The following is a 26,049-nucleotide window of genomic DNA, read 5'->3' as shown; positions in this document are numbered from 1 at the left end:
AAGGACATTGAATCAGTAATAAGAAACAAATCCCGAACAAACAAAAGTCTAGTTCCAGATGGCTTCACAGGTGAAGTCTACCAAACATTTAAAAAATAATTAACTTATCCTCCTCAAACTACTCAAAAACATTGAAGAGGAAGGAACGTTTCTGAGGTCATTCTGTGACTAGATCACTCTGACACCAAAACCAGAGATGAAAAAAAAGAAAATTACAGGACAATATCACTACTGAACATAGATGCAAAGATCCTCAATAAAATATTAGCAGATTGAATTCAACACTACATAAAAAGGGTAATATACCATGATCAAGTGAGATTTGTTCCAGGAATACAGATGGCTCCATGTCCACAAGTCAGTCAGTGTGATACATCATGTTAACAAACTGAAGAATAAAAATCATGTGATTATCTCAATATATGCATAAAAAGCTTTTGACAAAGTTCAACATCCATTTATGATAAAAGTTTGTAATGAAGAAGATATAGAGGGAACATACATCACCATGAAAAAGGCCATATGAAACAAACCTACAGCCAACCTCATTACTCAATGGTGAAAAGCTGAAAGCGGTTTCCCTAAGATGAGGAACCAGACAAGGATGCCCGCTCCTGCCACTTTTATTCAACATAGTATTGAGTCCTATCCACATAAATCCTACCCACACCAATCAGATGAGAAAAATAAATAAAAGGAATCCAAATTGGAAAGGAAGAAGTAAAATTGCCACTATTTTCAGATGACAGAGTACTATATATAGAAAATCCTGAAGACACCACCAAAAAACTATCTGAACTAATACGTTAATTCAGTAAAGTTTCAGGATCTAAAAGTTATACACAGAAGTGTGTTCCAGCTTATACACTGACAACAAACTAGCAGAAAGAGAAGTTAAGGGGAAAAAATCGCATTTAAAATTCCCTAAAAAGGAATAGAGTACTCAGGAATAAATCTAACTAGGGAAGTAAAAGATCTGCACTCAGAACCCTATAAAATGCTGATGAAAGAAACTGAAGATAACAGAAACACATGAGAACATATACCATGCTCATTGATTGGAAGAATTAATATTGACCATTCTACATAAGGTAGTTTGGGCAATCCCAAATGCAATCCCTATCGAAATACCAAAAGCATTTTTCCCTGAACTGAAACAAGTAAGTCTAACGTGTATGGAAACAGAGAAGACTCCAAATATCCAAAACAATCTTGAGAAAGAAGAACAAAGCTGGAGATACAGTGCCCCCTGAGTTCAGACTATATAGTAATTAAAACAATGTGGTACTGACATAAAAACAGATACATAGATCAGTGGTTCACAATAGAGAGCCCAGAAATGAACCCACACTTGTATGGTCAATTAATCTATGACAAAAGTGGCAAGAATATTTAATAGGAAAAAGGCAGCCTCTTCAATAAATGATGCTGGGAAAACTGGACAGCTACATGCAAAAGAGTCAGACTGGACTACTTTCTCATATCATGTACAAAAATAAGCTGAAAATGGATTAAAGACTTCGTGTAAGACGTGAAACCATAAAACTTCTAGAAGAAAATATAGATATTATGCTCTTTGACAGTGTTCTTACCAATATTTTTTGATATGTTTCCTCAAGAGAAACAAAAGAAAACATATTAGACTCCATCAAACTAGAAAACTTTTGTACGGTGAAGTAAACCATCAACAAAGTGAAAGAGGCAACTGAATAGGAGAAGATATTTGGAAATTATGTATCTGATAAAGGGTTAATATTCAAAATATACAAAGAACTCATACAGCTCAAAACTTTAAAAAATCTGATTAAGAAATAGTAGACGATGTGAATAAACAGCTTTTCTGAAGAAGACACTCAGATGACTGACCAGCAGGCACCTGAAAAGATGTTAACCATCACTAATCATCAGAAAAATGCAGATCAAAACCACAGTGAGATATCACCTCACATCTGTCAGAATGGCTATTTTCCAAAAAAATAAAAATAAGAAAGAAAGAAAATGACAAGGGTTGATGAGAAAGTGGAGAGAAAAGAACCCTTCTACACTGTTGTGGGAATGTAAGTTAGTACAGTCACTATGGAAAACAATATGGAGATTCCTCAAAATACTGAAAACAGAACTACTATGCAATCCATCAGTGCTACTCCTGGGTATATATCCGAAGAAAACAAAAATGCAATATCAAAAAGATATATGCACCCCGATGTCTATTGTAGCAGTATTCACATTAACCAAATATAGAAGTAACCTAAGTGCCCATGAATAGATGAATAGCTAAGGAAGACATGGTAAATATATACCATCGATTATTACTCAGCCATAAAAATAATGAAATTTTGCCTTTTGCAACAACATGGATATAACCTGAAGGTATTATACTAAGTGAAATAAATGACACAGAAAAAGACAAATACCATATGATTTCGCTTAAATATAGAATCTAAAACAAAACAAATGAACAACCAAAACCAAACAGAAGCAGTCATGGATGCAGAGAACAAATACATGGTTGCCAGAGGGGAAGTAGTTGAGGGGAGGAGAGAAATACATGAGGGAGAGTTAAGAGTTACAAACTTTCAGTTACAAAATAAATGAGTCATGGGGATAAAATGTACAGTGTGGGGATATAGTCAGTAATAATGCAATACCTTTGTATAGTGACAGTAACTAGACTTATCATGGTAATCATTTTGTATGGTATAGAAACATGGAATCGTTATGTTGTGCACTAGGAACTGACAGAGTGTTGTTGGAAACAACAGAAAACAAACAAACAAACGTACAAACAAACTCATAGAAAATCGTAACAGATTTGTGGTTACCAGAGGTGCGGGGGTGGGGGAGGGAAATTGGTTGAACTTGGTTAAAGTGTATAAACTTCTAGTTACAAGACAGGTAAGTACTAGGGGTGTAATGTACAGCATGACTAATATAATTTAATTCTGTGTGTTATATATGAAAATTATTAAAAGGGTAAATCCTTAGAGTTCTCATCACAAGGAAAATTTTTTTTCCTCTTTTTCTTTTATTTTGTATCTATATAACATGATGGATGTTCCCCAAACTTATCCTGGTAATTATTTCATGCTATATATAAATCAAATCATTATGCTGTACACCTTAAACGTATACAGTGTTGTAAACCTTAAACTTATACACTGCTGTATGTCAATTATATCTCAATAAAACGGGAAGAAAAATCAGAATTAAACAAAACAAATCTCGTGCAGTCATAGGCAGACTATTATAACAAGTGAAAAGGAAAAGCATCAGCACAGCCAGTCATAGGCTAAGGAAATGATAGCTTCTAGATGAGGATGTTGAGGATGGATTCACAGGGGATATTACATGACATCTGATGGTTTTGAGGTGTTAAAGAAAAGCCTAATGTTTACAGGAACTATTTGAACACAAGCCTGAATTAAAGGCATTTCACATTTATCATGTGAAATAAAGTGATGAGTCTTTAGGAGCATTTGGAGAGATGAGGGTCCCAAGTTGGTTTGGAGTTAGATTATATGGTAGAGTGATAGGGTCTTATTTTGTTTTGTTTGATATTGTTTACTTTTGTAAAGCATCAGTATTCATATAATCTGTAGTCTCATGCTTCTTTTTAATTCTATAAAGTAAAAGTGTCTTTCTTTTGTCCAGAATTTTCTGTCTTGCTTAGATGTGCTTTAGACAATAACATGTTCTTCATAATACTATAAACCTTTCCCCAATTACCTTAAATGTTATTTTTTGTTCTGGAAGTTACTTGGGCTTTTCTAAACAACACGTGCAGTTGAAATATTTGTAAATGTAAGGGCCAAATGAAAAATATAGACTGTCTAGAATAAGACTTTTAACCTAAATTTTACATGAAAGTGTTATAATTTGGTGAAATGATACAGAAATTCCTTCTAGGATTGTGTACATTAAGGATGGTGCCTGTGTAGGAAAATAATGAAATAAAATGACAGTAAAACTCCTGGACTAAAACACTGATGAAATGCAAACTGAGGTGATTCTATTCAGGGCATTGACAAATGGTGACTAATTAATACATTACAATTTATAAAATATAAACTGTATTAAGAAGCCAGCAAAAATATTGTCCAAGTTTTATTTCCCAGGGCCCAGAGAAATTTTGCTCTCTCATTTCATTGAAGACCCTGTTCAAATACCATCTCTTAAAGAAGCTTTCCTGGGCTATTCTACTTAAAATAGCACAATATAGGTTTTTAATGGGATGGAGTTCCAAACAGAGTGGCAAAAAATCAAAATTTGAAAAAAATCAACAGTATATATATTTGAAATATTCTTACTGACACCAGAAGTGATTAAGTGCATATCTTACTTGGATCATTATCATTAAGGAGATTGAATATTTTGTAATGGGCTCTAGAATTAGGTACAGTAATCATCACTTAACATAAGTATCTATCCCAGAAGAATTAGTAGAGCAAACTTTTGGGGGCAAAGGCAGTACAATATAACTTGAAGTAGTCAATGGCTCTTTTTGGTTAGATCAGTTGATAATTAGTTTTACCAATTTTGCTTCCAATTTGAATTCAGTGAGTCCATTTGATTCATATTTATTATGAACATAATGCATATATAGTTCAAATTGATTAATTGAATCATTTACAATTCCCTTTGTAACATATAGTGATATGATAAAGGTATTCAGGTGATCATTCATGACAGTATTATATATACATATTAGCAAATTATATCATAGCATAATTTTAGCCACTATGAAGAATGACTAAATAATTGTGTTTTACAGTGAGAGAAATTGAAGTGCACAGCAATGAATAGTTTACCAAAGATCACTGTTATTACCATAGATAGAAGTTGGAATAAAATAGTAATATTTTGTCTTAGTTCTATAGACAGGGTATATGACATTTCTTGAAATAAAGTGTATGTAATTTCTGTCAATGAGATCATTGTTGTTCCTATACTAAGTTCCAGAGCAACTTCAGATATGACCATGTATATAATTAAAATAAGAGAAGGAGAGCATTTTGATGAAATATTTTATTATTATTAAGAAGAAGAAGAAGAATATAATCATGGTTATAAAAATAACAACTTTATTAACTACAGAAAATTTATGTACACGTCATAACCACAGTGTTCCCTTTTTGGGTAAGCATCCAGCTATACCACTCAATAGGCAGCTTATCAATTTCCTATATACACACAAGACAAAGAGTCATAACATCCACAGTATTCCATTTTCAGTTTCCTAAAGACAGAAACTTTCTGTGCAAATGGAAATGAACTTACTTAAAATTACACTGTCAAGATTTACAGGGTCCCGAGAATTTTAACATTGTTTATTAGTAAATTCTTAGTTCAAAATTCAGTGAACATTGAAAGATAACTTCTGTCTGGGCTTTATTGTGAGAAGTAATTTATTTACATAAAGACTATGTCTTCTTATTCAAATTAACTTTATTTCTCAAATGAGTTTGTCTATAAATATGGGATATAATTGATTGAAAGTATTTCTTTTTTTGGACTTCAGTTAAGTCAATTTAAAGATTTTTAGTTTTACCAAAATTCTTTTGCTCATGATCCTTATATTTCAAAACCAGTATTCCTTTTTAAAAATGTTTTGAAACAGCAAGAAAATGCCTAACAGCAGTTTCTCACCTCTTGACAGTGTTTTTTTGTCCAAGAGAATGTTGTGGCTATAACATTCACTTTGTACAGTACCATTGGTACCAACAAGAAATATTCACAGGAATAAGTGAAATACAATTTTGCTATCACGTGTCATTATTGTTATATTTCTTGCCTTCCAGTGTCTCACATTCCCCTTAGTTTGAAACACTTAGATAGCAAGCAAGAGCCTGTTAATACTAGAGACTGACTCATTATAAACCATTTTACTGAGGACCTGCCCACAGAAAATAGGCCAAAGTCATTATACATTTTACAATAAAATTAAAGAAGTATACAAAAGGATTATCATCCCTTCTGCACAGCAGAGGCATTATGACAGATATTTTAATTTTACATTACTATTCCTGGTAGACATAAGAAAATGTCCACAATTACAACAGCAAAAACCATTATTCAAACAGCCAAAACAAAATAACATTGAAAACGTCTAATTTAAAAGATTCTTTTGCCCATAACTTGAAATGGATTTTTGGGTACACTGGATTTTTTAGTTTCTGTAGTTTATTAAAAAAGAATGTCCAGGAAACAGTATATATCACTAGAGAAAATAACATGATTATTCCCTGTGTGTACCACCTAAAATAATATGGGTCTTGTTCATCTTGCTTTTATTGTCTATTCCACCAATCTCCTATTGGAAAAGAAACTCCCAAAGAAGTTTTCATACACATCTGATAGTTTATTGGTGGTCTTGTTTTTACCCTTTAATAAAATGGAAGACACTGAGTTCAAAATGTCTATACAGTTAGCTGCATTTTGTATCTACGTAATTCTTATCTCTCAGTCGAAATTTAGAAAAAAGAAATGAAAGAAATATTTTAAAATATGAGTATTCAAAAGAATTATAATTTTATAAATGTTTTACAAATATTAATATGTGACAATAAACTCTTGCCAGTTTAGCAAGAAGTAACTGAAAGTACTGTAATATTTGGACAATATGCCTTTGAAATTTCTGTGTTTTGATTGTAATTATAATTTTTGTGTTTTGATCTTGTTGGATCTCTCTTTGCTTTCACTGTTTCTTAATACCAGCACATACCTTATTATAAATAAGTAAAATGGCCCAATTTGGAAAAGCATTTCTGGACTTGCTGCCCTATACTCTGTAGACTAAGCTCTTGAGTAAACCTAAAACTTTTTCAGTCAAGAATGAACAGGGTCTTATGGAGCTTTTAGACCATCATTTGGATCCCTGGACTTAATTGAGATCACTCAACCAAAACAAGTCAGAGAAATGGAAATACTGGATTGAAAATATTCAAATAAGTACTTTAAAAGAACTTTCGTACAGGAAGATTTTGTGAAAATTCAGAGGCTATCCCATTACTCTTTGTTACCTAATTTCTTGACAAATACATGATCTTTAGTTAATCTTGATTAATACAGTAATAAATATGACAATTTGCTTATTATACAGAATATAAAATTTGAATATTTCTCATGGCATTAAGATATATCTATGTAAAATGAAGTAAGATAAAATGAAGATATCTTGGTCAAATATCTCATTCAGCAGATTTAACTGTACTTAAAAAAATAATTGAATACAAAGTTTAAACAAGCTACTTTTTTTCCTTTCCTTTTACATTGTTTCCTTTACTTGAGTAAAGTTTTATCAGGCTGAAAGACTTTTGGATTGAGAAAAGTATTCTTGTATCCTTCTTCAGTATATACTTTAATGTATAATTTGATGAGAGGCTATTTACAAATTTTGGAGACATATGAAAAACTTCCTTTTATGTATTTATTTCAATTTAAAGAAAGTGAGAGAGAGGCCAATCAGCAGCAAGTTTTAGAGTTAACCTATGTAATACATTTTAAAGACCAAAACACTTTTAAACTTCAATTAGACAGTTATGTAAGAATTTTTTAAATACTTCAGGAAAAAAGATCTAAAAGTATCTTGCATAAATGTGTCCATAAATTTGAAGGAAAGAAATAATACTAATAGATATAATAGTATCTTCCCTCTAAGAATTAGAAATTACATAAAATAACTAGGACAATAAATATATGTAAACACCTAGGTTAGGTGTTACTTAATTTTGTCAACCAGTAGAAGTCATGTGCAGATTATGTGCAGACAATGATCTAGTCACTTCTATCTTGTACCTTTCCATAATACTTCTACTGGTCTTTAGAAATTTTTATCTTTTTCTTAAGGAAAAACTATTGGTACACAATTTCATTATATTTAGGGGTTACATTAGATATCCACAATTTGAATTCTAGTGCATGCACATATGTACCCAGGCATTCGCATATGGGTACATGTTTGTGTAAAGAGTATGTGTACCAGTATTAAAGGATACATGATGAGGAGAAATGAATGAAAAATAATGTGTGGCATATGAATGATAATATAACTTAATATTGAGTTACAATTTAAGGACACAAGATATAAATTGTTTTTGTGAGGTTAAAATAATTTTTAACATATGGTTTATTCATTAAGAAACTAACCTTGGAAAGCAGCCGAGAGAGATTAATTGATCTTTTCCATTAAATCTTTTATCATTCAGCAATTGTATCTTTGCATTTTTTAATCCATTCAAGTATCTTCAGGAGATATGTTACTACACTTGCATGTACCTTAATTCACTTCAACATTTACAAAAATAACACTGACAAACAAAACAAAAATAAACCCATAAATATTGAGTATCTTAACAAACATGACACTCAAGTAGTTGTTGTAGGATTGTTTTAAGTTACATTTTAATTCCGTGTACTTCAAAATCTTCACGTAAAATAGAGTTGTATTGATGGAAGCTTCAGACAGTTACATCAGCTATGACTGTGGTACTTTATATGTTAATATAATTTTGTGTATCCATTTTGCATAATATGCCACTCGGACAAAAATACCAGGACGATTTGGAATGGCACATCCACGACCAGGAACAATGACACCAAGAACCATTCTCATTTTATGTTGTTCACAAACAAGTGGGCCACCATAATCCCCCTAGGAAGAAGATATGCAACAATTACAACAACAACAAAGTATTATTCAAGAAATAAAAATGAACAATTCATTAACATTTCCTATATAGATTGGTATCTCAAATATACATATATACAGAGAAAGAGAATAACTGCAACTGAAATATGAAGGCAGAAAATCGATGTACTAGACCATTGGTTGTCTTTCTATTGGACTACTCAAGTAAGATTGAGATAAGTACAAAAGTTCAAGGTGTTCTGTAATGTATAGTAATCATTTAAGAATGACTTGTCTTTTTCAAAATATTCATTCATATTTTAAAGTGGGTTTTGGCTTTGTTGAATGCAGACTAATTAACATATAACCATTGATAGCTATTTAAGGAGGTAGATTTTATATTTATCTTGATTTTCTTCTGATGTTCAAAATATGTTCAATATAGAAAATTTGGAAAATGTTGAAAAATATGAGTATCCAAAATATCCACCTGTAATCATACAATTTTAATGATTAAACTACATTAAATTTTCCCTTAAGTCTAAAGATTTTTTTCCTTCCTTCAATCCTGCCCCCAGAATGATTTTAACAAGTTAAATAAAAACTTGTAGTGATAAAATAATTCTATTTACTACTTGGAAGTTGCCTTTCCAGACATAAAGAAGAAATGTTAGTATTAGTAGTTAATATGCCCCACTGTGGAGCATAGTCTGTGATTTCATGGCATTTCTTATTTGGTAACCCTGTTGTATCCTCAGATATAGACAGGTGATTTATAGTTGAAATATGAATAGAATGATAAAATTATTTGTGTGTGCATTTTTATATACATAAATTTACACATACAGTTATATAGAATCATTGCAAATGTGCTGCATCACTTTTATGTGTCATATAGCCTTCTAAGATTGTAAGGACTAGCTTTCGGCATCTTTGTATGAAGAAGAGTGTTTGGAACTATCTTGATTTCCCCCCAACAGTGATATGATGAGATGAAACTAAACTACTGCAAAATGTAGTTCTGTAATACAGGTGGAAAGAAGAGAGCTATCAACAGTCTATAATGGAGAAAATCAAAGTAGGGGTGAAGTAATAAGTAATTCTTTCTCCTAGTAGATTTTCATTTGTTGTAACAGACATAGTAATACTGATATCCTGAAAGAAACATCAAATTTGAAAGAGATTATAAAAACATAATGTTTCTAACCATATTATTTTAAAGTAATTTAAAAAAAATCTTTAGCTTAGAAACATTTTCTTTTCAGGAATAAAATCTCAGAGCAATATATACATACTACATGCATTTCAATATAAATTTATGCTCCATAGTTAGGGCATTTCACAATTATTGAGCTCATTCTATGTTTTACTACACATAGTATTATATAACTCCACTGCTCCCAGGCTTAGAAAGCTTGTCTCTTGCATTCAAAATACATCCAAAATAACAATTTAACAGCTTGTCTCTGTGAAATAAGGATAGGAACATTGCCAAGTAAAAAGAACAGTTGCCTAACAAATGAAAATATCCAAACTCCTAAAGTCACAAACTTTGACCTTTTGGTTTTTTAAAATAGAATTTGTCTAAACACACACATGCACACGCACACGCACACGCGCACACACGCACACACACACACACACACACACACACACACACTGGCTTAACCGAAAACACATTTAAAAGTTTAAAACCCAGCATGTATCTCTTTATAAAATTATTAATAGAGTTCAGTTAGGGAGAATTTGGGAAGATCAGATAAATTTAGAAAAACAGAAAAATGCAAGTTATTGTATCAAACTGCATATTGGCTACTTCTAATTTGAACAGCTTTCCCTTAGAGTTTGGCTGTATTACTTTTTTTTTTTTGAGAGATAAATATCATCATAGTTTGCTGCTAATGAAACATGGATTGCTTTACTGTTTAGTTAAAAGAAATGTACAAGGATAATAAGGGTTATCTTTCCCAGGTCCTGTCTCTTACAATAAACAGGTTAGTGTACAATAATTTTTATTTGAGAAAAATAGGAAAAAAAATAAACACAAGAAACTATGCTATCCATCAAATACTTCTTATTTAAAAATCTCCATTTTTACCTCGCATGGTCCTGATACAATATTTTCAGCCCCAGCACATATTTCAGACTCATTCAGAATCACCTTCCCTTGATGATACTGGCTGCATTTCTCATTGCCCATAATATAGAGATGTGCTACTCGTAATAGACCATCAGAGTTGATCACTAGAACAATGTAAAATGTGTACAGTCAATGAACACAGAGTAAGGTGAGAAAAATAAGAAACATACAAAATGTCTTTATAAAATAAATATGATATTGCCGTATCTTTTAAAAAATAACTTACATCCAGTGTAGCCCCAGCCATAAACACTGCAAGTAGTTTTTTCAGGAATTGTGCATCCATAATTAGGTAAATCAATTGTGCTAACAAAATCATCCAGGACAGCAGGCCTGAAAAGAGAAAACATAATAGTGAATACCCTTGACTGGATTCAACACAAAATTAACATATTAAAATGTGTCAATGTTTAATATGATTCATTTAGAGAGAATAAACAATTTTGTTTCTTTAAGAAGAAAAATATGTGTAGTATATAATGTAGAAATTTGGAGTAGGTAGTAGGGAAATGAGTCATTTATTTGCAAATATTAAGAATAAATGGTCACTACTACTTTTAATTGTTTTACCTGTTAAAGTTATACAGTTGCTCACTAAGCTTTGGTTTTAGAGCAGACTGAATTATAGTGTTGGTCTAATTTCATTTATTCATTTTTGTAAAATTTGAAAGTGCTCCTCTCTGTCTTTGTATACATGCACACATGTACCTATGACATTTGACATATGCTTTTATAATAAATCTAAATGACAGAGAAAGAATAGCCACATAGTTGAACAAAAAGCTTCAACAATCTCAGTCTAAAAATACAAAACCATCTACAGGAACTAACCTAGCAAGCTTCAGTAATACCAGATCTGATCCTTCAGGCCCGTATACCAGCTGGGAAACATTTAGAACCTGTTTGCGTTTCTCGTCTCCTCTTCCATGTACATCATGAATTCCAAGCCAAGCTTCATAGTCTTTCAAGTCTTTGTTTCTAAGTAAAAAATTTTAATGTACATTATAATTTTAAATTGTGTGATATTATTCACATATATTGTTATGTTGGCTTTTAAGAGCAGATAAATAACCTAAGTTTAAAATTTGATTTAAAGTGTAATAAAGAGCAACACATCTGTTATAGAAGACTGAATACTACAAGCACATATAAGCGGGAAGAGCCTTTAAATTGCTGAAATTCTAAATGGCTATTTTAAAAAAGCACTTTTACTTATGCTTGCTGGAGTGTAGGTCATTTGTGAAAAGTTCTCTGGGGAAGCACACTATATGAATTATAACTTTACTGCAAAATTGCCTTTTTATCTCAGCTGTGTATATGTTTGGTTTGTTAATAGAGGCTGAAGATGTATACTAATAGAATCAATGTGACCTTGATGAGAATCAAGAAGTAAGCTTACAGATGCTACCTCTTTATCTCTTCCTTAGGCTAATCTTCATTGAAAATTATTCCCAGTATGATTCTGAGGCTGGCTCCATATAAGAAAGTAATGAGAATTGAGAGAAGTTTGTTGATAATTCAGGAAAAAAGAAGTTCTATCTAGAAGTGTAGAGTGCAAAAAAGGATGTTGGGGTAAAAATTAACATAATTCTAGCAAAACTTCCCCCAAATGAGAGTAGTGCTAATTGTGGAAAGAGGTGAACAGAGCAGCACCCATAATTATCAATTAAAGCAAAGTAAATTTTGTAAGCTAAATCTAAAAAGTAAATTTGTTCACACCATGCTGGTAAATCTCGGTTGAAAGAATGCACATTCTAAGCCTAAAAGTGAAGTGGAAGCCATACATATTTTAAATGCTCAAAACAAATAGTAGTTTCAGAAACACTTTACCGGGAAGGGAAACACTGTCTTGCAGTAAGAATCCAACTTTCCTTTATCAATGATCCTCCGCAGATATGTTTATTTCTATGAGAAAGAGGAAAGAGAAACAAGTAACATCTGTGCAGAAAGCGTGCCTGCCAATTAATGCAAAACCTATGGCTTCATCTGTTAAAAATAAACCTATTTGAGAGGGAAATGTGAAAATTAACCCAACCAGAATAAAATGAGTAATCTTTTTATCAGAAGTTTGATATTTGGTGCTTGTAGCTTTAAATCTTGTATTTTTTTCATAAAGCAGTTACAATTTTATGAAATCAACTTTATTTTTGTGTAAGGAACCTTGTCACTACATACGAAAATTCATTCCCAATCACATGTTCATAGGTATGTGTCTATCCTTCTGAGAGAAAGTGTGGGCTACTAATATAGGATAAGTAAAATTAACAAAAAACACCAAACTACAACAGAAACAATGTAGACCTATTTTAAATTCAGTGTTTGATTATGAAAAATGAGAATTTGAGTTTTTATTTAAACTCGGAAAACCATCTAGTGGTAACCATATGTAATATTTATGCACTATTTTCTCCTTTTATTACCATTATTTATTTCTGATATGTTAACTTAGAGTATAACTGAGTTTGAGTAAAGTTGTTTGTTCAGCTTAAGACTAACAATATAATATTTTATTTATAAAATTAAAACAATTTTGCAAGACATATCATCTAGGAAATTATAAAATATTCGTAGAGAATAATAAATACTAGTACACTTATTTGATGACATCCAAAATCGTAAATCTATTATTTTTTGGCAGAGACATGGGAAAAAGTAAAACTTTTCACAGCTTACATTTCCAAAGAATACAGATGTTCAATGCTTCAGAGGGTAATAGAAAAAGATTCCCAGGCTAAGACTATAGTTATTTATGGCCTATACCACACAGGAGGATGAGTATATATTGAGTTTTAATTTCTGTTCCTTTCAGTATGTGTTTTGGAAGAATAACTAAACAGCTGTTGTTACTAAGAAGTTGGATTGAAAAGAAAAAATACTTTTTAAAGAAGTTTATAGTACTCTGATCTGATGAAAAACAGTTTCACCTGCTTCTCCAAGGATGGACACTTGCAAAGGAGTATCCTTGTACATTCTCCTATTGGTAAGAATCAGTTCAAAAGTATTTGCTCTTTTTTTTCTGGAGTTATCAGATTTGCAAAGAACCTCTAATTAATTCAAAGATGTGGATTCTTGGAGCATTTCCTATAATAAAGGAAATGAAACACTTCCCCCAAATTTTACAGCCTTCATTAAGTATTCATATTGCACAGTTTTAATATTCTGGTGAGTTTCATAATTCTGTTTCATTACTACCCACCTAGGACAGCTACACTATAGTTATCAACATAAATATTTATAAAATTTGATGAATTACTCTTTGAGAGAAAGACATACTATACGAGTACATTAGGCTGTCTTCTACCTGGTATCAAGTCAAATATACACCAAAGGACATAAACTCTATGCTTGCTAAAAATTGACAATCATAAAAACACATCAGTTTCAAGTTGTCTCTATTCTATTTTATTGTCACTGTGATTTAATTGTAGTAAAAGATGTACTTTCTTCCTCTACTCTAGGAGGCTAGAGGTAAAGAAACAGAGGGTTTCCAAAACCAGGAGATATTAGAGTTGGTCTGTAATGAATGAGAAAGATTTTCCAGGCATAAAATATGGAGAAAGAAAGCTAAAACATGCCATGGGAACAACAGCATAGAGGCTTAGAGGGAGAAACATGGGGTGTCTTGAAAACAAGAGAAAATATGTCTAGAATTCATGTGCCATTTGGGGTATGCTGCATGATACGGTTCCAACAGAGAGAGACATAGACAAAGTTATTTTAACATTCTAATTACCATACAGTATGATATGTGTAGTATATAGAAAGTTATAAGATCAGGCTTTAAATTAACTCCTTTTTTCAATATTTAATTCTTACAACATAATTACTAATGTTAATTTTTGTATAAGTATATTTTGCAAAATGATTTTACAGAGAACATGTCATGGATTCTTAACACCGGGAAATACGTCAAGAATTTTTTATTCACACCAAATATAATTGCAAGACTATTCAATTATGAATATAATTTGTTAATCCTTTTCTTAATGATAAAATATTCTAGAACTTTAGAGTATTACCATTTTTCATTAGAATGACTGAAAAAAGTCAGAAATTTTTTTAAAATATAAAAGTTTTGATATGATTATGTGTAAACAGAAAACAAACTCATAATATCCTAGATTGGAAAATTAATAACATAGCTATGACAACTGCTATGGTGATATCAAGGTATAAGTAGGTTCTCTGTGTAGTTGTCTTTTCCTTAATCAGAACCGAAGTGTCACTTGTAATCAGAGAAAATACCAATACATGGGACCTTTGTAAGTATTTTGAAACGCGCTATCTCTAGAGGCACAGATGGCAAAATCCAGGACGGTTTGGCAAACGAAATGTGAGCAGTGCCTTCTTGTGCCCCCCTCATATGGGTGCCTTGCGGCAGGCGGGCACAGCCTGCAAGACCACATATGGCCATACTCCTGGAAATACGACTTTTGCAAATAATCCAAATATGTATGACTTGTGTCTATTAATAATTACCTGTATTTCAAACTAACCATCCATCCTACATTTGTTCGTGTTGGAATTCCATTTACAACTCGCAATTGTTTTGTTTTGGCGCAAGATATTACAGGATCTAAAAAGAGGACCAAACATAACATTTTGACAAGCCATTTTGAAATAGTCAGTGCCTCTCAGCTCTTAAGTGCAGTGGTAACTAGACAAATGTAACTACTGTAATTGTGTTAGAAGAACATTTTGGACAAAAAAGGTAGGTACTACAACCGCAGTGCCAAAGCAGGCCCAAAATGTTTGCTTTCCTTATCTAAGCAGATGAGTAACACAGAAGAAATAGTCAACTCAGGGTGGACAGCACTGCCATGATAGTGACAGTGGCTTTGCTCTCTATGTACAAGTTCTTCAAGTCTAACATTAATTGTACTTCCCTTACTAGCCTTAACATAAAATGGAACGGTGTTATTTATAGTGCTTATTTCTAAATTTCAATGGAAATCAATAGCTTGAGTTTAAAAAAAAACTGTATTTGGTTTATTACTTTTGAATTTGTACAGTAAGAATGCAGAGTCATTTTGAAACATGTTACCAATGTTATATTTATTGAACATTTTATCCAAATGACATAATTATGTCCAAATCATTACATCCAAATGACATAGTACAGCATTCTTTGGAGTAAACTTTTTCCTGACCCTCCTTTGTGTTCCTTGCCTTATCCTTTCTACTCCCATCCACAAGCTAAAATAGATTTCCATTTGCTTCTTCAGCCTGGGACACAGCAGGTGGTATCTTAAATCAAAACATTTGAGTAACTTCCTTCAGCCCGAGAAATATGTGAAAATCAAACACAGGCAGCTCCCAACAGCTTTTCTTAAACTGAGGATTAACTGAACCTTTCAGATTCTGTCATCTTTTGCCTAGTAGAGCATGCAAAGAGCTTTAAAGATAGAGCAGGATAAAGACTGCATAACTTTCCAGCCTTCTGGTTTCATTCTTCCTGACTTTAGCATCCTGATTTAATTTAAAGGATGATGAAGGTTCATAAGATACACTCTGTCCCAAATTAAAAGCAATATACATGTTCTTTTCAAAGTTAAGTGTAACATATTTTCTGATAGACCATTGAATTTTGATACTCAGAAAAAAGTTGCCTTTGTAACACCTTTACACATGTGCACAGAAAAACATTTAAGTAAAATAAAATCGATTATTTTATTTTTATGATGAAGTTAATATAATTATTTTTCTATGAAGAAAATAATGATATTATTTCTGGCACATAGAGACTCAAATATAATATATATTTTGAAAGATTACTTACGGTCTAAATTGACTATTGTAGGTGTAGTATCGCCTTCACCTGTAAAAGCAAACATATACATATACACATAATTTATACATACATATTTCTGTTATATAGAACCAAAACTGTCCACTGAAACTCAAATATCCATGAATTGGATAATTTACTAAAATTCTTTACATTTTATTGAAAAACAAGATGTAATAGTACTCGAGTAATTATGTATCACTTTTACTAGACAATTTTGTAAGTATGTGCCTAGTGGTAGTGGTGGGTACTGGGGAATGTGGGGAAAGCCCTGTTTTGTGACTGTGAAGTCTCTTAGGTATGTGGCTGGATGCATGTTGGCAGCTTGAACTATACTGCTGATGTCAAGGAGCTGCCTCATTCTCCCGAGATGCCCAACACTGTACACAATGAACATTCCACTTAATAGCACTAATGCTTGTTATTGTTTGCTTGGGCCATTCATACAGTTAGACTATAGGTTGTTTACCTGTAATTTGGTCCATTCATTTTTTTTCCTGAAAATTACTTTTTTATATGGTTATGGATAATTGAAATTCACATGCTTCAGAAAACTCTTCAAAAATTCAAGAAGATAAAAATCAACATCACTCATGGAAAAAGAGGGATAACAGGATAACAAAAAATAATTGTTAGAATATTTCAAAGATTGATTTTTCTAAATAGAAGTATGAAAAAAAGAACACTGGAAACTGCAAATAAATTGTAACTAAAACTTCGTACTTATTCCTTTTTCTTAACCTCCCGACTGGGTGGGGTTTAAATGCTGCAAAGAAAAAGGCTTGGAGGATGCTAGGATTTGAAAATACTTAAGTACTAATGAATGAGGCACAAGACGTTTCCTGGCAGTTAATGTCTGACTGTTCAGAATTGATGGCATAGAGTTTAGCCAGGCAGTGTATAGACTCAGCTGGTTTTTAAATCCCTGGAGGTGCCCTAAGGTCAAATAAACCAGCAACAAAACAATAATGACATGTGGATTCCTTTGTAATAGATGCAAAGTTAATTGCTATTTATGGGGAATCTCAAGAAAATTAATAGATGCTAAAACATCTTTATATATGTTTGTTTTCCAGATCTAGATATTTTAAACGAGTAAGTGTAAAGGTGAACATACAAATTTCATCATTTCCCTTTCCCTTTAGTGTATCCTTGGGGATGGTTTTGTCTTAGGTCATTGTTTTAGTTCATAGTGAAAATTACGATTGAGGCCAACTATGGTCATTAAAACATCAAGGATATTGGTTTCTCCACTCAAGTCAGTTACTTAAAATTCTAAAATAGAAATAGATATTTATTCCTTACATTGTGATGAGAAAGTCTAAACTATTCATTGTATCCTTAATTGCTTATCAAGTTTCCTATTTCTAAGCATCAAGTTAATAGGTCAGCAAAGTATTTAGTGCATTATTGTGCCTTACTAAAAATATTTAAATATAAAAAAATTTATAGATATTATAATTTGGGGGCTTTCATAATTAATAGTTATATACATTTCTATATAATAAGTAATTATTTCCTCTCAGCCAATATTTCTCATACTTTAGAATAAGCTGGAATACAGCTTATTATAAATAAGCTTATAATATAAAATCAGATTTCTAGAGATTCTGGGTTGTTGGCTAGATTATGAATTTTTAAAAGGCATTCTATTTTCTTCTGTTGCACATTTTGAGCAAAACTTTGAGAAACTGCTTTCTAGGCCTTTTCCATTTTACCATCAAATAGCATTCTTACTTCTCCTCTTACTTTTCCCCCACTGTCTCTACCATAATATTCAAATCTAAGCAAATATATATGATACAAATCTTATTTTATATTTATTCAGCTTAACGTTGAAGAAGGAAAAAAGGCCAATGATAAACGTTTTCTCTATGGAAGAGTAGGTAAGTATGTGTGTGTGCGCGTGTGTTCGCCTGTGTGTTTGTATGGCCTCAGAACCAAATATGTGCTCTTATTGGAAACGTAAACTTTTAATATATTCTTAAAGTTTTAAGTCAAGTTCAAAACTGTATGAAGAGCACATATTTCTCCAGCAGATATCTGTGTTCCCATTCTCATTATGTATTTTAATATTAATATATACGTATTAATTGATTGTCTTTTCATTTATTTATGTAAATATCTCCTTTCTACAGTGAAAACTATTTGAGTGTAGGAAACATTTTTTATATTTTGTATACCTAGCATGTTACGGAGGGCTTTGCACACAATAGCAGCTCAATTTCAAATTTTTAATAAATGAATAAATAAATACAAACTGAGATGGAAGTAATTTACCCAAGGCACTTACAGTGGTAGAACTAAAATTTTTATCCAGGAAGTCAGTATTAAAGCTCTAAACCACTACATTCTCTGTGGCTAATGTTTAAATTTTAAGTGTGTATATATATATAAACAAACAGGCATTTCTACAGTTCTATATCTGCATTTTGATAATCTTAAAAATATATGTTAAATATTATATCATAAGCATTTTTAAAAAAGCAAACCTTTGCATGTTTTATACTATAAATATGCAGTGTGAAAATGATTTATATAGTCTTTGTAGTTAAATAAATAAGAACTCAAATCTTCTAAAGATAAATTTTATTAGTCTTTCACCAGTGAGAAAATGTAAATAAATTCTGGCTACAAATATTAGTTAGAAAAATGACAGTGTAAAAATATTTATTGAAATTAAGTAATGTTCAGAATACATTGAAATAAAAATGACTGATCTGCAATAGCATTTAATCAAATACTAGCATCACCCTTAAGTCTTTCAATAATACATTACTTTTAGTTTTAAAATGTTAGTTGAAAATATGTTTTTAAAACTTTTAAATTATTAGTCTTGTGTCATTTAGGTTTATAAAATCTAAAATCACAGTTCCCTGAGGTTCTATGGGAACATTTCACACTTAACTTTATCTATGTACTTAAAATTAAGCTACTGTGATTTTTACAAATGTGGAATTCCATAGGGAAAGCAACAGAACCCATTTTAGAAGCCAGATCATTGATTTTTTTTTTTCCCCTTCTTCCTAGGTCATTGGAGAGTCTGTTTACCTCCATTATCCTTAATCATAGAAACTCCACAAAAAGGTACCATGAAATAAAACTAATATTTAGAAAAAATAATCCTTTCATCATTTAAAAACATCTTGTGTGAACCAGATGGGTTGGCTTGTTTGCTTGTTTATTTTAGTGTTAAAACTTGTAAGACGTCTACTATAGAAAACATTTTCAGGACCTTAGCAAACCCTAATCTAGGATAAGTAGAAGAACATTAGGAAAACAGTAATTAATTTGAAAGGCTATGACTAAAGCTGATGAAATGAAATTATAATCATATGAAATACTACTTATCTGTGAACATATGTTTATTGACTATTATAGAAAATCCTTATTAAAAATGGATTAGGAGGTTCCAAGTTTTAATTATAGATATAATTGATTGACATCATATTTTAAAAGTTTGCCTTTTTGTGCTAAAATGTCATGAAATGTAATAGTGTTTCCATTTAAGGTGCGAAATTGTCTCTTTAATTTGACATAAATTATGGAAATATAGATGTGTTTGTGTTTTATGTTTTAAAGCAAACATCATTTCTTCAATCTAATCTCTTTAAAATGGGTATTTTTGCCACTATTTTCAAGGTACTTGCTACTGTCTTGTCGCATAAGAAAAGCATTCTTAAAACAGGACTCTTATGGAACTTATAAAAGTATGTCCTTTTTAGACAAGAAGGCAGGTTAACATAGAGTTTAAAGATATTTGCTATAAACAGAGCTATGAAATATGTAGTATAGTAAAATAGTGTCTTGCTACTAACAGAACTTTTATCTTTTTCACTCAATAACATACTGAGGATATATTTCTATGTCAATATATATTACTTTAAATTAGTGGTGCTCAGTGAGGGTGATTTTGCCCTCCCCAAGGATATTTGGCAATGTCTGGAGATTTTTTTGATTGTCATGACTGGAGGGGGAGGTGGTACTATTGCCATGTAGTGAGTAGAGACCAAAGACACTACCAAATGTCATCTAATGCACAGAGCAACCCCCCGTAACAGAGTTATCTAGCTCAAAGTGTCATAGTGCAAAGGCTGAAAATCCTGGTACATTTCCCCAAAGTGATTTCCAGACAGGCTTTCTAATACACACAGCAGCACAGTGTTGGGAGAGGCTGATTACTCAGGCCCTCACTAACATTGGGCATTAACAATCACTTTCTTATTTGCCAACTTTTAGGTGAAAATGATGTCTTATGCTTTTATAATTTCACAACATCATTATTATGTTTTCTATTACATTTTAATGTGTTTTCATTTGTTCATTATTTTTATTCTTGCCGATTCACTTTCTTCACTTCTCCTGAGTTGTCTCATCTTTTTCTTATTGCTATATAGGAGCTCTTTTATATGAAATATATCAGACAGATATATTTCACATGTATCTTTTATTTTATGTGGTAATACTTTTCTAACAAAATCATCTTGGGCTCAGAGAAGTGGATGGAACGTTCTAGGCTTCTTATTCTTGGCCTAAAGAACTGAGAAGAAAATGGTAGCACCGCTGTCTCAGCTCTGTTTATGGGACTGTTCATGGGCTGGGGACTTGGCTAAGAGCCCTGCTACGTTCAGAGGCTGAACAATCAGCATTTATTGACAGTGGAGGTGGAAAGGTCTTTCTAGCCCAGTTAGAACTACGGCTATTTATTGCTTCTGGATTCCAAATAGGAACCTTCTGAGGAATCTCTTTTAAAAGATTAGCAGAAAAAAAAAAAAGATTAGCAGAGTATCTCCTTGTCTAGAGGAGATATGAAGTTGTGTATGTGTGTGTTGCTGTCTGGAGAACATCCTCATTGGGGATCAACTCCAGCTCTCCTATATTATTTCCACCTCTGATTAAGGTATCATTTTGAAGGGGAAGCAATATATTTAAAATATTTCACATGAAAAAAATCAATAAGTATACTTACAACGAGAAATAGGGCAGTAATCCCAAGGAATGAGAGGATTCCCTGTGTAACACCAGGGACCATGGGCATCATCATCAGGATTCCGGCAGTAATTCTTATTCAGCTTACTAGCATCTGGTTCCCAGAAGATATGCCTGCATAAACAACAAACTCTGAACATCACAAGATGCTCATCTTTTCCAAGAGAAACAAAATGTCACCAGGAAGATATAATCCTAGCACATAATTTCTTTATAAATACAGCACAAGCTACTTGCTGTGAATTTTGGTTATTTTGTTTGAAATTTATTTTGTTGTTCTTTCAGTTTGAAAGCATGCTCTTCAATTCAGGAATAATGCCGAACAATCAGCATAAATAAAATATTAGGAAATTTTGTGACTTTGCTTCTATTTAATAATTACAGTGGTGAAGTACGATATCCCTGTGCATAGAAATGGAGAAACATTGCCCAAAAGAGAGCAAATGACAAAAAGATCTAAAGTAGAAAATACAAAGAAAATATACACTATTGCAAAAGAATTTTTTTCATGTTTCGGAAACATATGAAGGCATGACACCAGCAACATCACTGTAACAAAGTACAGGATGATATACTGAAAAAATTAATAATAATGTGGTAATAAAAGAATTAAACTGTAAAATTTCACTGGTCAGGTAGTTATAAAATATTATTTTGACAGAAAACTGACTTACACTTAAGTCTTTCTAATTTCATATCTTAACTAAGACATAACTTATAAAAGAAAAGCAAGAGTACCACATGTTATTTTATAAGACCATGCCCACCCAGATAACCAACATTTATGTTTACCTTAGCAACACTAATGAAGTCAAATTCCACATGGCCATCCTGATCATGTCATGAAAACTGTACATCTAATTGAATTTGTTTTGTGTTATTAATTACCATCATGCTTGAATGTAATTAATGTGTAATTTCTTTTGATTGGGAAAAGCTTGGACATAGAAACTTGGACTGTCTTTCCAAACTCAGGTTTTTTTTGGACCAGTAACAACAGCAAACACATATAGTTACTATATGTCAGATTCTATTATATGTGACTTACATATGTGATCTTAGACCAACCTAATGACAGAGGCTCTAAGATTATGCAATTTTATATTTGAGGAAATTGAAATTCACAGAGGAAAATTAATTTCTCCAAGATCACATGGTTTGTAAGTAGCAGAGCAGGAGTTTGAACACATAGCTCTTTCCAGAATCAGTATTCAAAACCACCACACATACTACCTTCTTAGTCATAGTGTGTTCTTAAACCAATGGCACCATGAAAATTAATCATTCATCAGTATCTTGTATATTATTTCTAAATGACTTTTACTATTTTCCAAAGTCCAACATAAACTCAATGAATCAAGAGTAATAGTAATTGCAATCCGAAATATGTCACACATTTCCAGTCACGTGCTAGTAAATGTTTAAGCAAGGCACTGCGATGTGTCTTTGGCCGGCATGGGGGAGTGTCTTTATTTGTTGTCCTTGCTGATTTCTGTGCTGTAAATACTTCCACCAAGAAATGTCAGGCTTCCCATGTGAAATCATTGAAGGCAGATATGGTTCAATTGTCTCTCACAAGTCTGTGAAAACTAGATCCACTCCGCCATATTTTAAAATGCATTTTAAAATAGCAGTGTTGAAACCAGCATTTAATTTTAATCGTGTCAATTCTTGCTTACAATTCTAAAATGAATCCCTTTAATGCTTAGGATAAAATACAAACATCTTAACACAGCTTACAGGGTGCTATATGGTCTTGCCACTGGAGCGTTTCTTCTCTGTGGGCATTGACCAAATTGTACTCTTTCATCCTTATCAAAGTTATTTCTGATTTTTAAACACTTCAGTTTTGGGACTTCTGGACAAACTACTTCTTCCTGATGTACATTTCTTCCTACACTTCCTTTGACCAACTCCTACTTACCATGGATGTCCCAGATAATGTCCCCTCCTCTAGGAAGGCTTCCTGACCATCTAAGGCTAGTTAGCACTTTTTTTGCATTCCCATAATGTAAAATATGCTTTTCTCATGTTTTTTTATAATATGTCATTGGCATTTGCTGCTTTCTGATATTCCATACTAGGGAGCGAGATCCATGACAGCAGAATTCTGCTTATCCTTGAGGTCCTAGAGCTACAGCATCCAGTACAGTAGCTACTAGCCACATGTGGCTGCTGAGAAATTGGTTATGTGGCTAGTCTAAATGAAAGGTGCTATAAATATAAGTATACACCAGATTTTGAAGCTTTAATATAAAATATTTGAAAGATCTCATTAATAACTTTTATATTGAATGCATATTGAAATGAAAAAGCTTTAAAAATATTAGATTAAGAAAAACATTATTAAAAATAATTTTGTTTATTTTTACTTCTTTAAATATGGCTACTAGAAAACTTAAAAATACACGTGTGGCTTACATATGTGAACTGCATATTTATGTTAGAACTGCTTTAGACCTATCAGTGTTTGTGAAGTAAATTAATTGAACCAATATCATCCACTAGTGAGTAAATTCTTAAAGATAATAAAGGCTTCAAAGTGGAACTGGGGGCAAAATAACTCAACCTGTCAGATCTTTAAATTCTTATTTACGCATATAGAAATACCTTCCATGTAGGATTATGATGGTTAAATAAGATAACTCATATAAAGCAACCATGTTGTAGGTGCTTGATTAGGTTACACTACCTTTTTCCTGTTATCCTAGTGCATACATTCTGGGATATTTACCAAAAATTAGTTCTATGTCACAACTATGTCTCATACTTCTTTTGTAATTTCAAACACACTAGCACTATCACTGGGGTCCAGTGGAAGATAATTGCTTTTGTTGTGAATATGTCCAATGTCAAAATCTCTATTTCTCTGAAATATATAGATGTTTCTCAATTGCAGATTTATTCCTTTAATTACAGAACAGATGTGTGTGTCAAAGTAAAGCTATAGAAGGAAACCTGTCTCAGTAAGTTTTTAGTGGTTAAGTGGATATTTAAGGTATGCATGTACGTGAAGAAGATCACTTAGTTTTTTATGAACCAATATTAATAATTAAATAATTATGAGAACATAATAATATAATGTAGTATTTAAATTGCTAGACTTGACACTTAATTATACGCTATCTAGTCAAGTTGTTATATAATTATTTTCTCAATCTGACCATATTGTTCTTTAAGGTGGAGCCAAAATGTATGTCCACTTTATATTAATGTTCCCCATGGCACCTATTACAGAGCAGAACACACAGTAAATGCTCAATAAATATGTGCTGGATTGAATCATTTATTTAACAGTTTTTGCTACACAGAGAGAAGATAGTAAACTAAGTTGCACAGAACAATCAGTCTAATGTTTTTATTAGCTCACTGTGATATATAAGAGAATAGAAATAGCAATGTACCTTAGTAAACTGCTGTTATCACTACAAACTATATATTGAAAGAAAGAAATTTACACACCGGTGTAAATCTTCCATGTTCTTGTCCCACATCGAACATGTTAGTCCAGATCGTGTTTTGGATAAATTGCCCATATAATTTTTGCCATTCCCACGATAACAATCTAAACGTAAAATATATGGAAAGAAGACTAATGAATACTGGGGAGTAAAACCATTTTTAACAAGCATATGAATTCATGAAAATCAACCTAAAAATTAAAACAAAGCACTGAAATCTGTACAGAGACTTAACTATCTCACTAAAGTATATTTTTAGCCAAATTTTTTCTTCACAAAATGAAAGTTTATTCATCAAATTACAAATTCAAAAAATAATCTAAGAAAAAATTAAATGACTGGCTCTTAGGGACACTAAAGAAATGAGAATTTTTAGACACATCTATATTTCCCAACATTTTCTTCTGAAAAATTTTGCTCCACAGAAAAGTCACAAGAATGATATAATGAGCACACATATCCCCATCACAGTTGTTGTGTTTTGATTGTTGTCTTTCATGAGATTGACATTCTAAGTCACCTAAGGCAGCTGTTTTGTAGATGCTCTTTAGTTTCATTTTGTCTGATTATTTTTTTCATGAATAAAAGCAAGTTAAAGACAAATATTGCATAGTTGATATGTTGTCCTTTTTACAGCATTATTTCATGTGACATGTGGTATTAGTTTGTTCCTTTACTGGTGATGAATTCAATAACTTGGTTAAGTGGTATGAAGGAAAAACTTCACTTTGTATGTAAAACGAGCAACAAAATAATGTATCAGGGCTCTTGAGACTGAGTAAACATCCTAGTCCCAAATTTTCTCAAAATGGCTTAGGCATACTTTGATTAATTTTGCATGAATCAGGTATTACGTTGTTTGCTGTGTTGTTTTAAAAGTAATTATTTTTTGATTTTCTACATTTCTGTCTTATGAAGTAGCAGTAGCAGTAGAAGTAGTATTACCACTAGTACTAGTATTACAAGTAGTGAGTAATGTGGACTCATGGATTCTCTTTTTATTCAACATGATCTATAATCTATTCCTGTTGTTTATTTTGGGGTT

The 26,049-nt window shown here is 31.9% G+C and overlaps 1 protein-coding gene across 6 annotated transcripts in view; it reads right to left on the bottom strand.

The window, feature by feature from the left end:
- Positions 1–5,010: 5,010 nt before the first annotated feature.
- HGF (hepatocyte growth factor) overlaps positions 5,011–26,049 on the bottom strand; it is a 70,238-nt gene continuing 49,199 nt past the window's right edge. For 5 of the 6 annotated variants that reach the window (XM_031454781.2, XM_064487629.1, XM_064487630.1 and 2 more), the window contains 9 exons: positions 25,006–25,108; positions 21,524–21,657; positions 16,546–16,584; positions 15,246–15,342; positions 12,597–12,671; positions 11,598–11,744; positions 10,993–11,099; positions 10,725–10,870; positions 5,011–8,650 (listed from right to left, as the gene is read on the bottom strand). In XM_031454781.2, coding sequence (XP_031310641.1) covers positions 8,474–8,650; positions 10,725–10,870; positions 10,993–11,099; positions 11,598–11,744; positions 12,597–12,671; positions 15,246–15,342; positions 16,546–16,584; positions 21,524–21,657; positions 25,006–25,108 — 1,025 coding nt within the window. In that variant the 3' untranslated portion in view covers positions 5,011–8,473. Of the gene's footprint in view, positions 8,651–10,724; positions 10,871–10,992; positions 11,100–11,597; positions 11,745–12,596; positions 12,672–15,245; positions 15,343–16,545; positions 16,585–21,523; positions 21,658–25,005; positions 25,109–26,049 lie in introns of those variants that run through there. The other variant, XM_064487631.1, reaches the window with a different exon arrangement.

Source organism: Camelus dromedarius, chromosome 7 (genome assembly GCF_036321535.1).
Source record: "Camelus dromedarius isolate mCamDro1 chromosome 7, mCamDro1.pat, whole genome shotgun sequence".
NCBI classification, from domain to species: domain Eukaryota; kingdom Metazoa; phylum Chordata; class Mammalia; order Artiodactyla; family Camelidae; genus Camelus; species Camelus dromedarius.
Note: the sequence above shows the minus strand (reverse complement) of the source record. Positions and strands in the feature narration are given on the sequence as shown.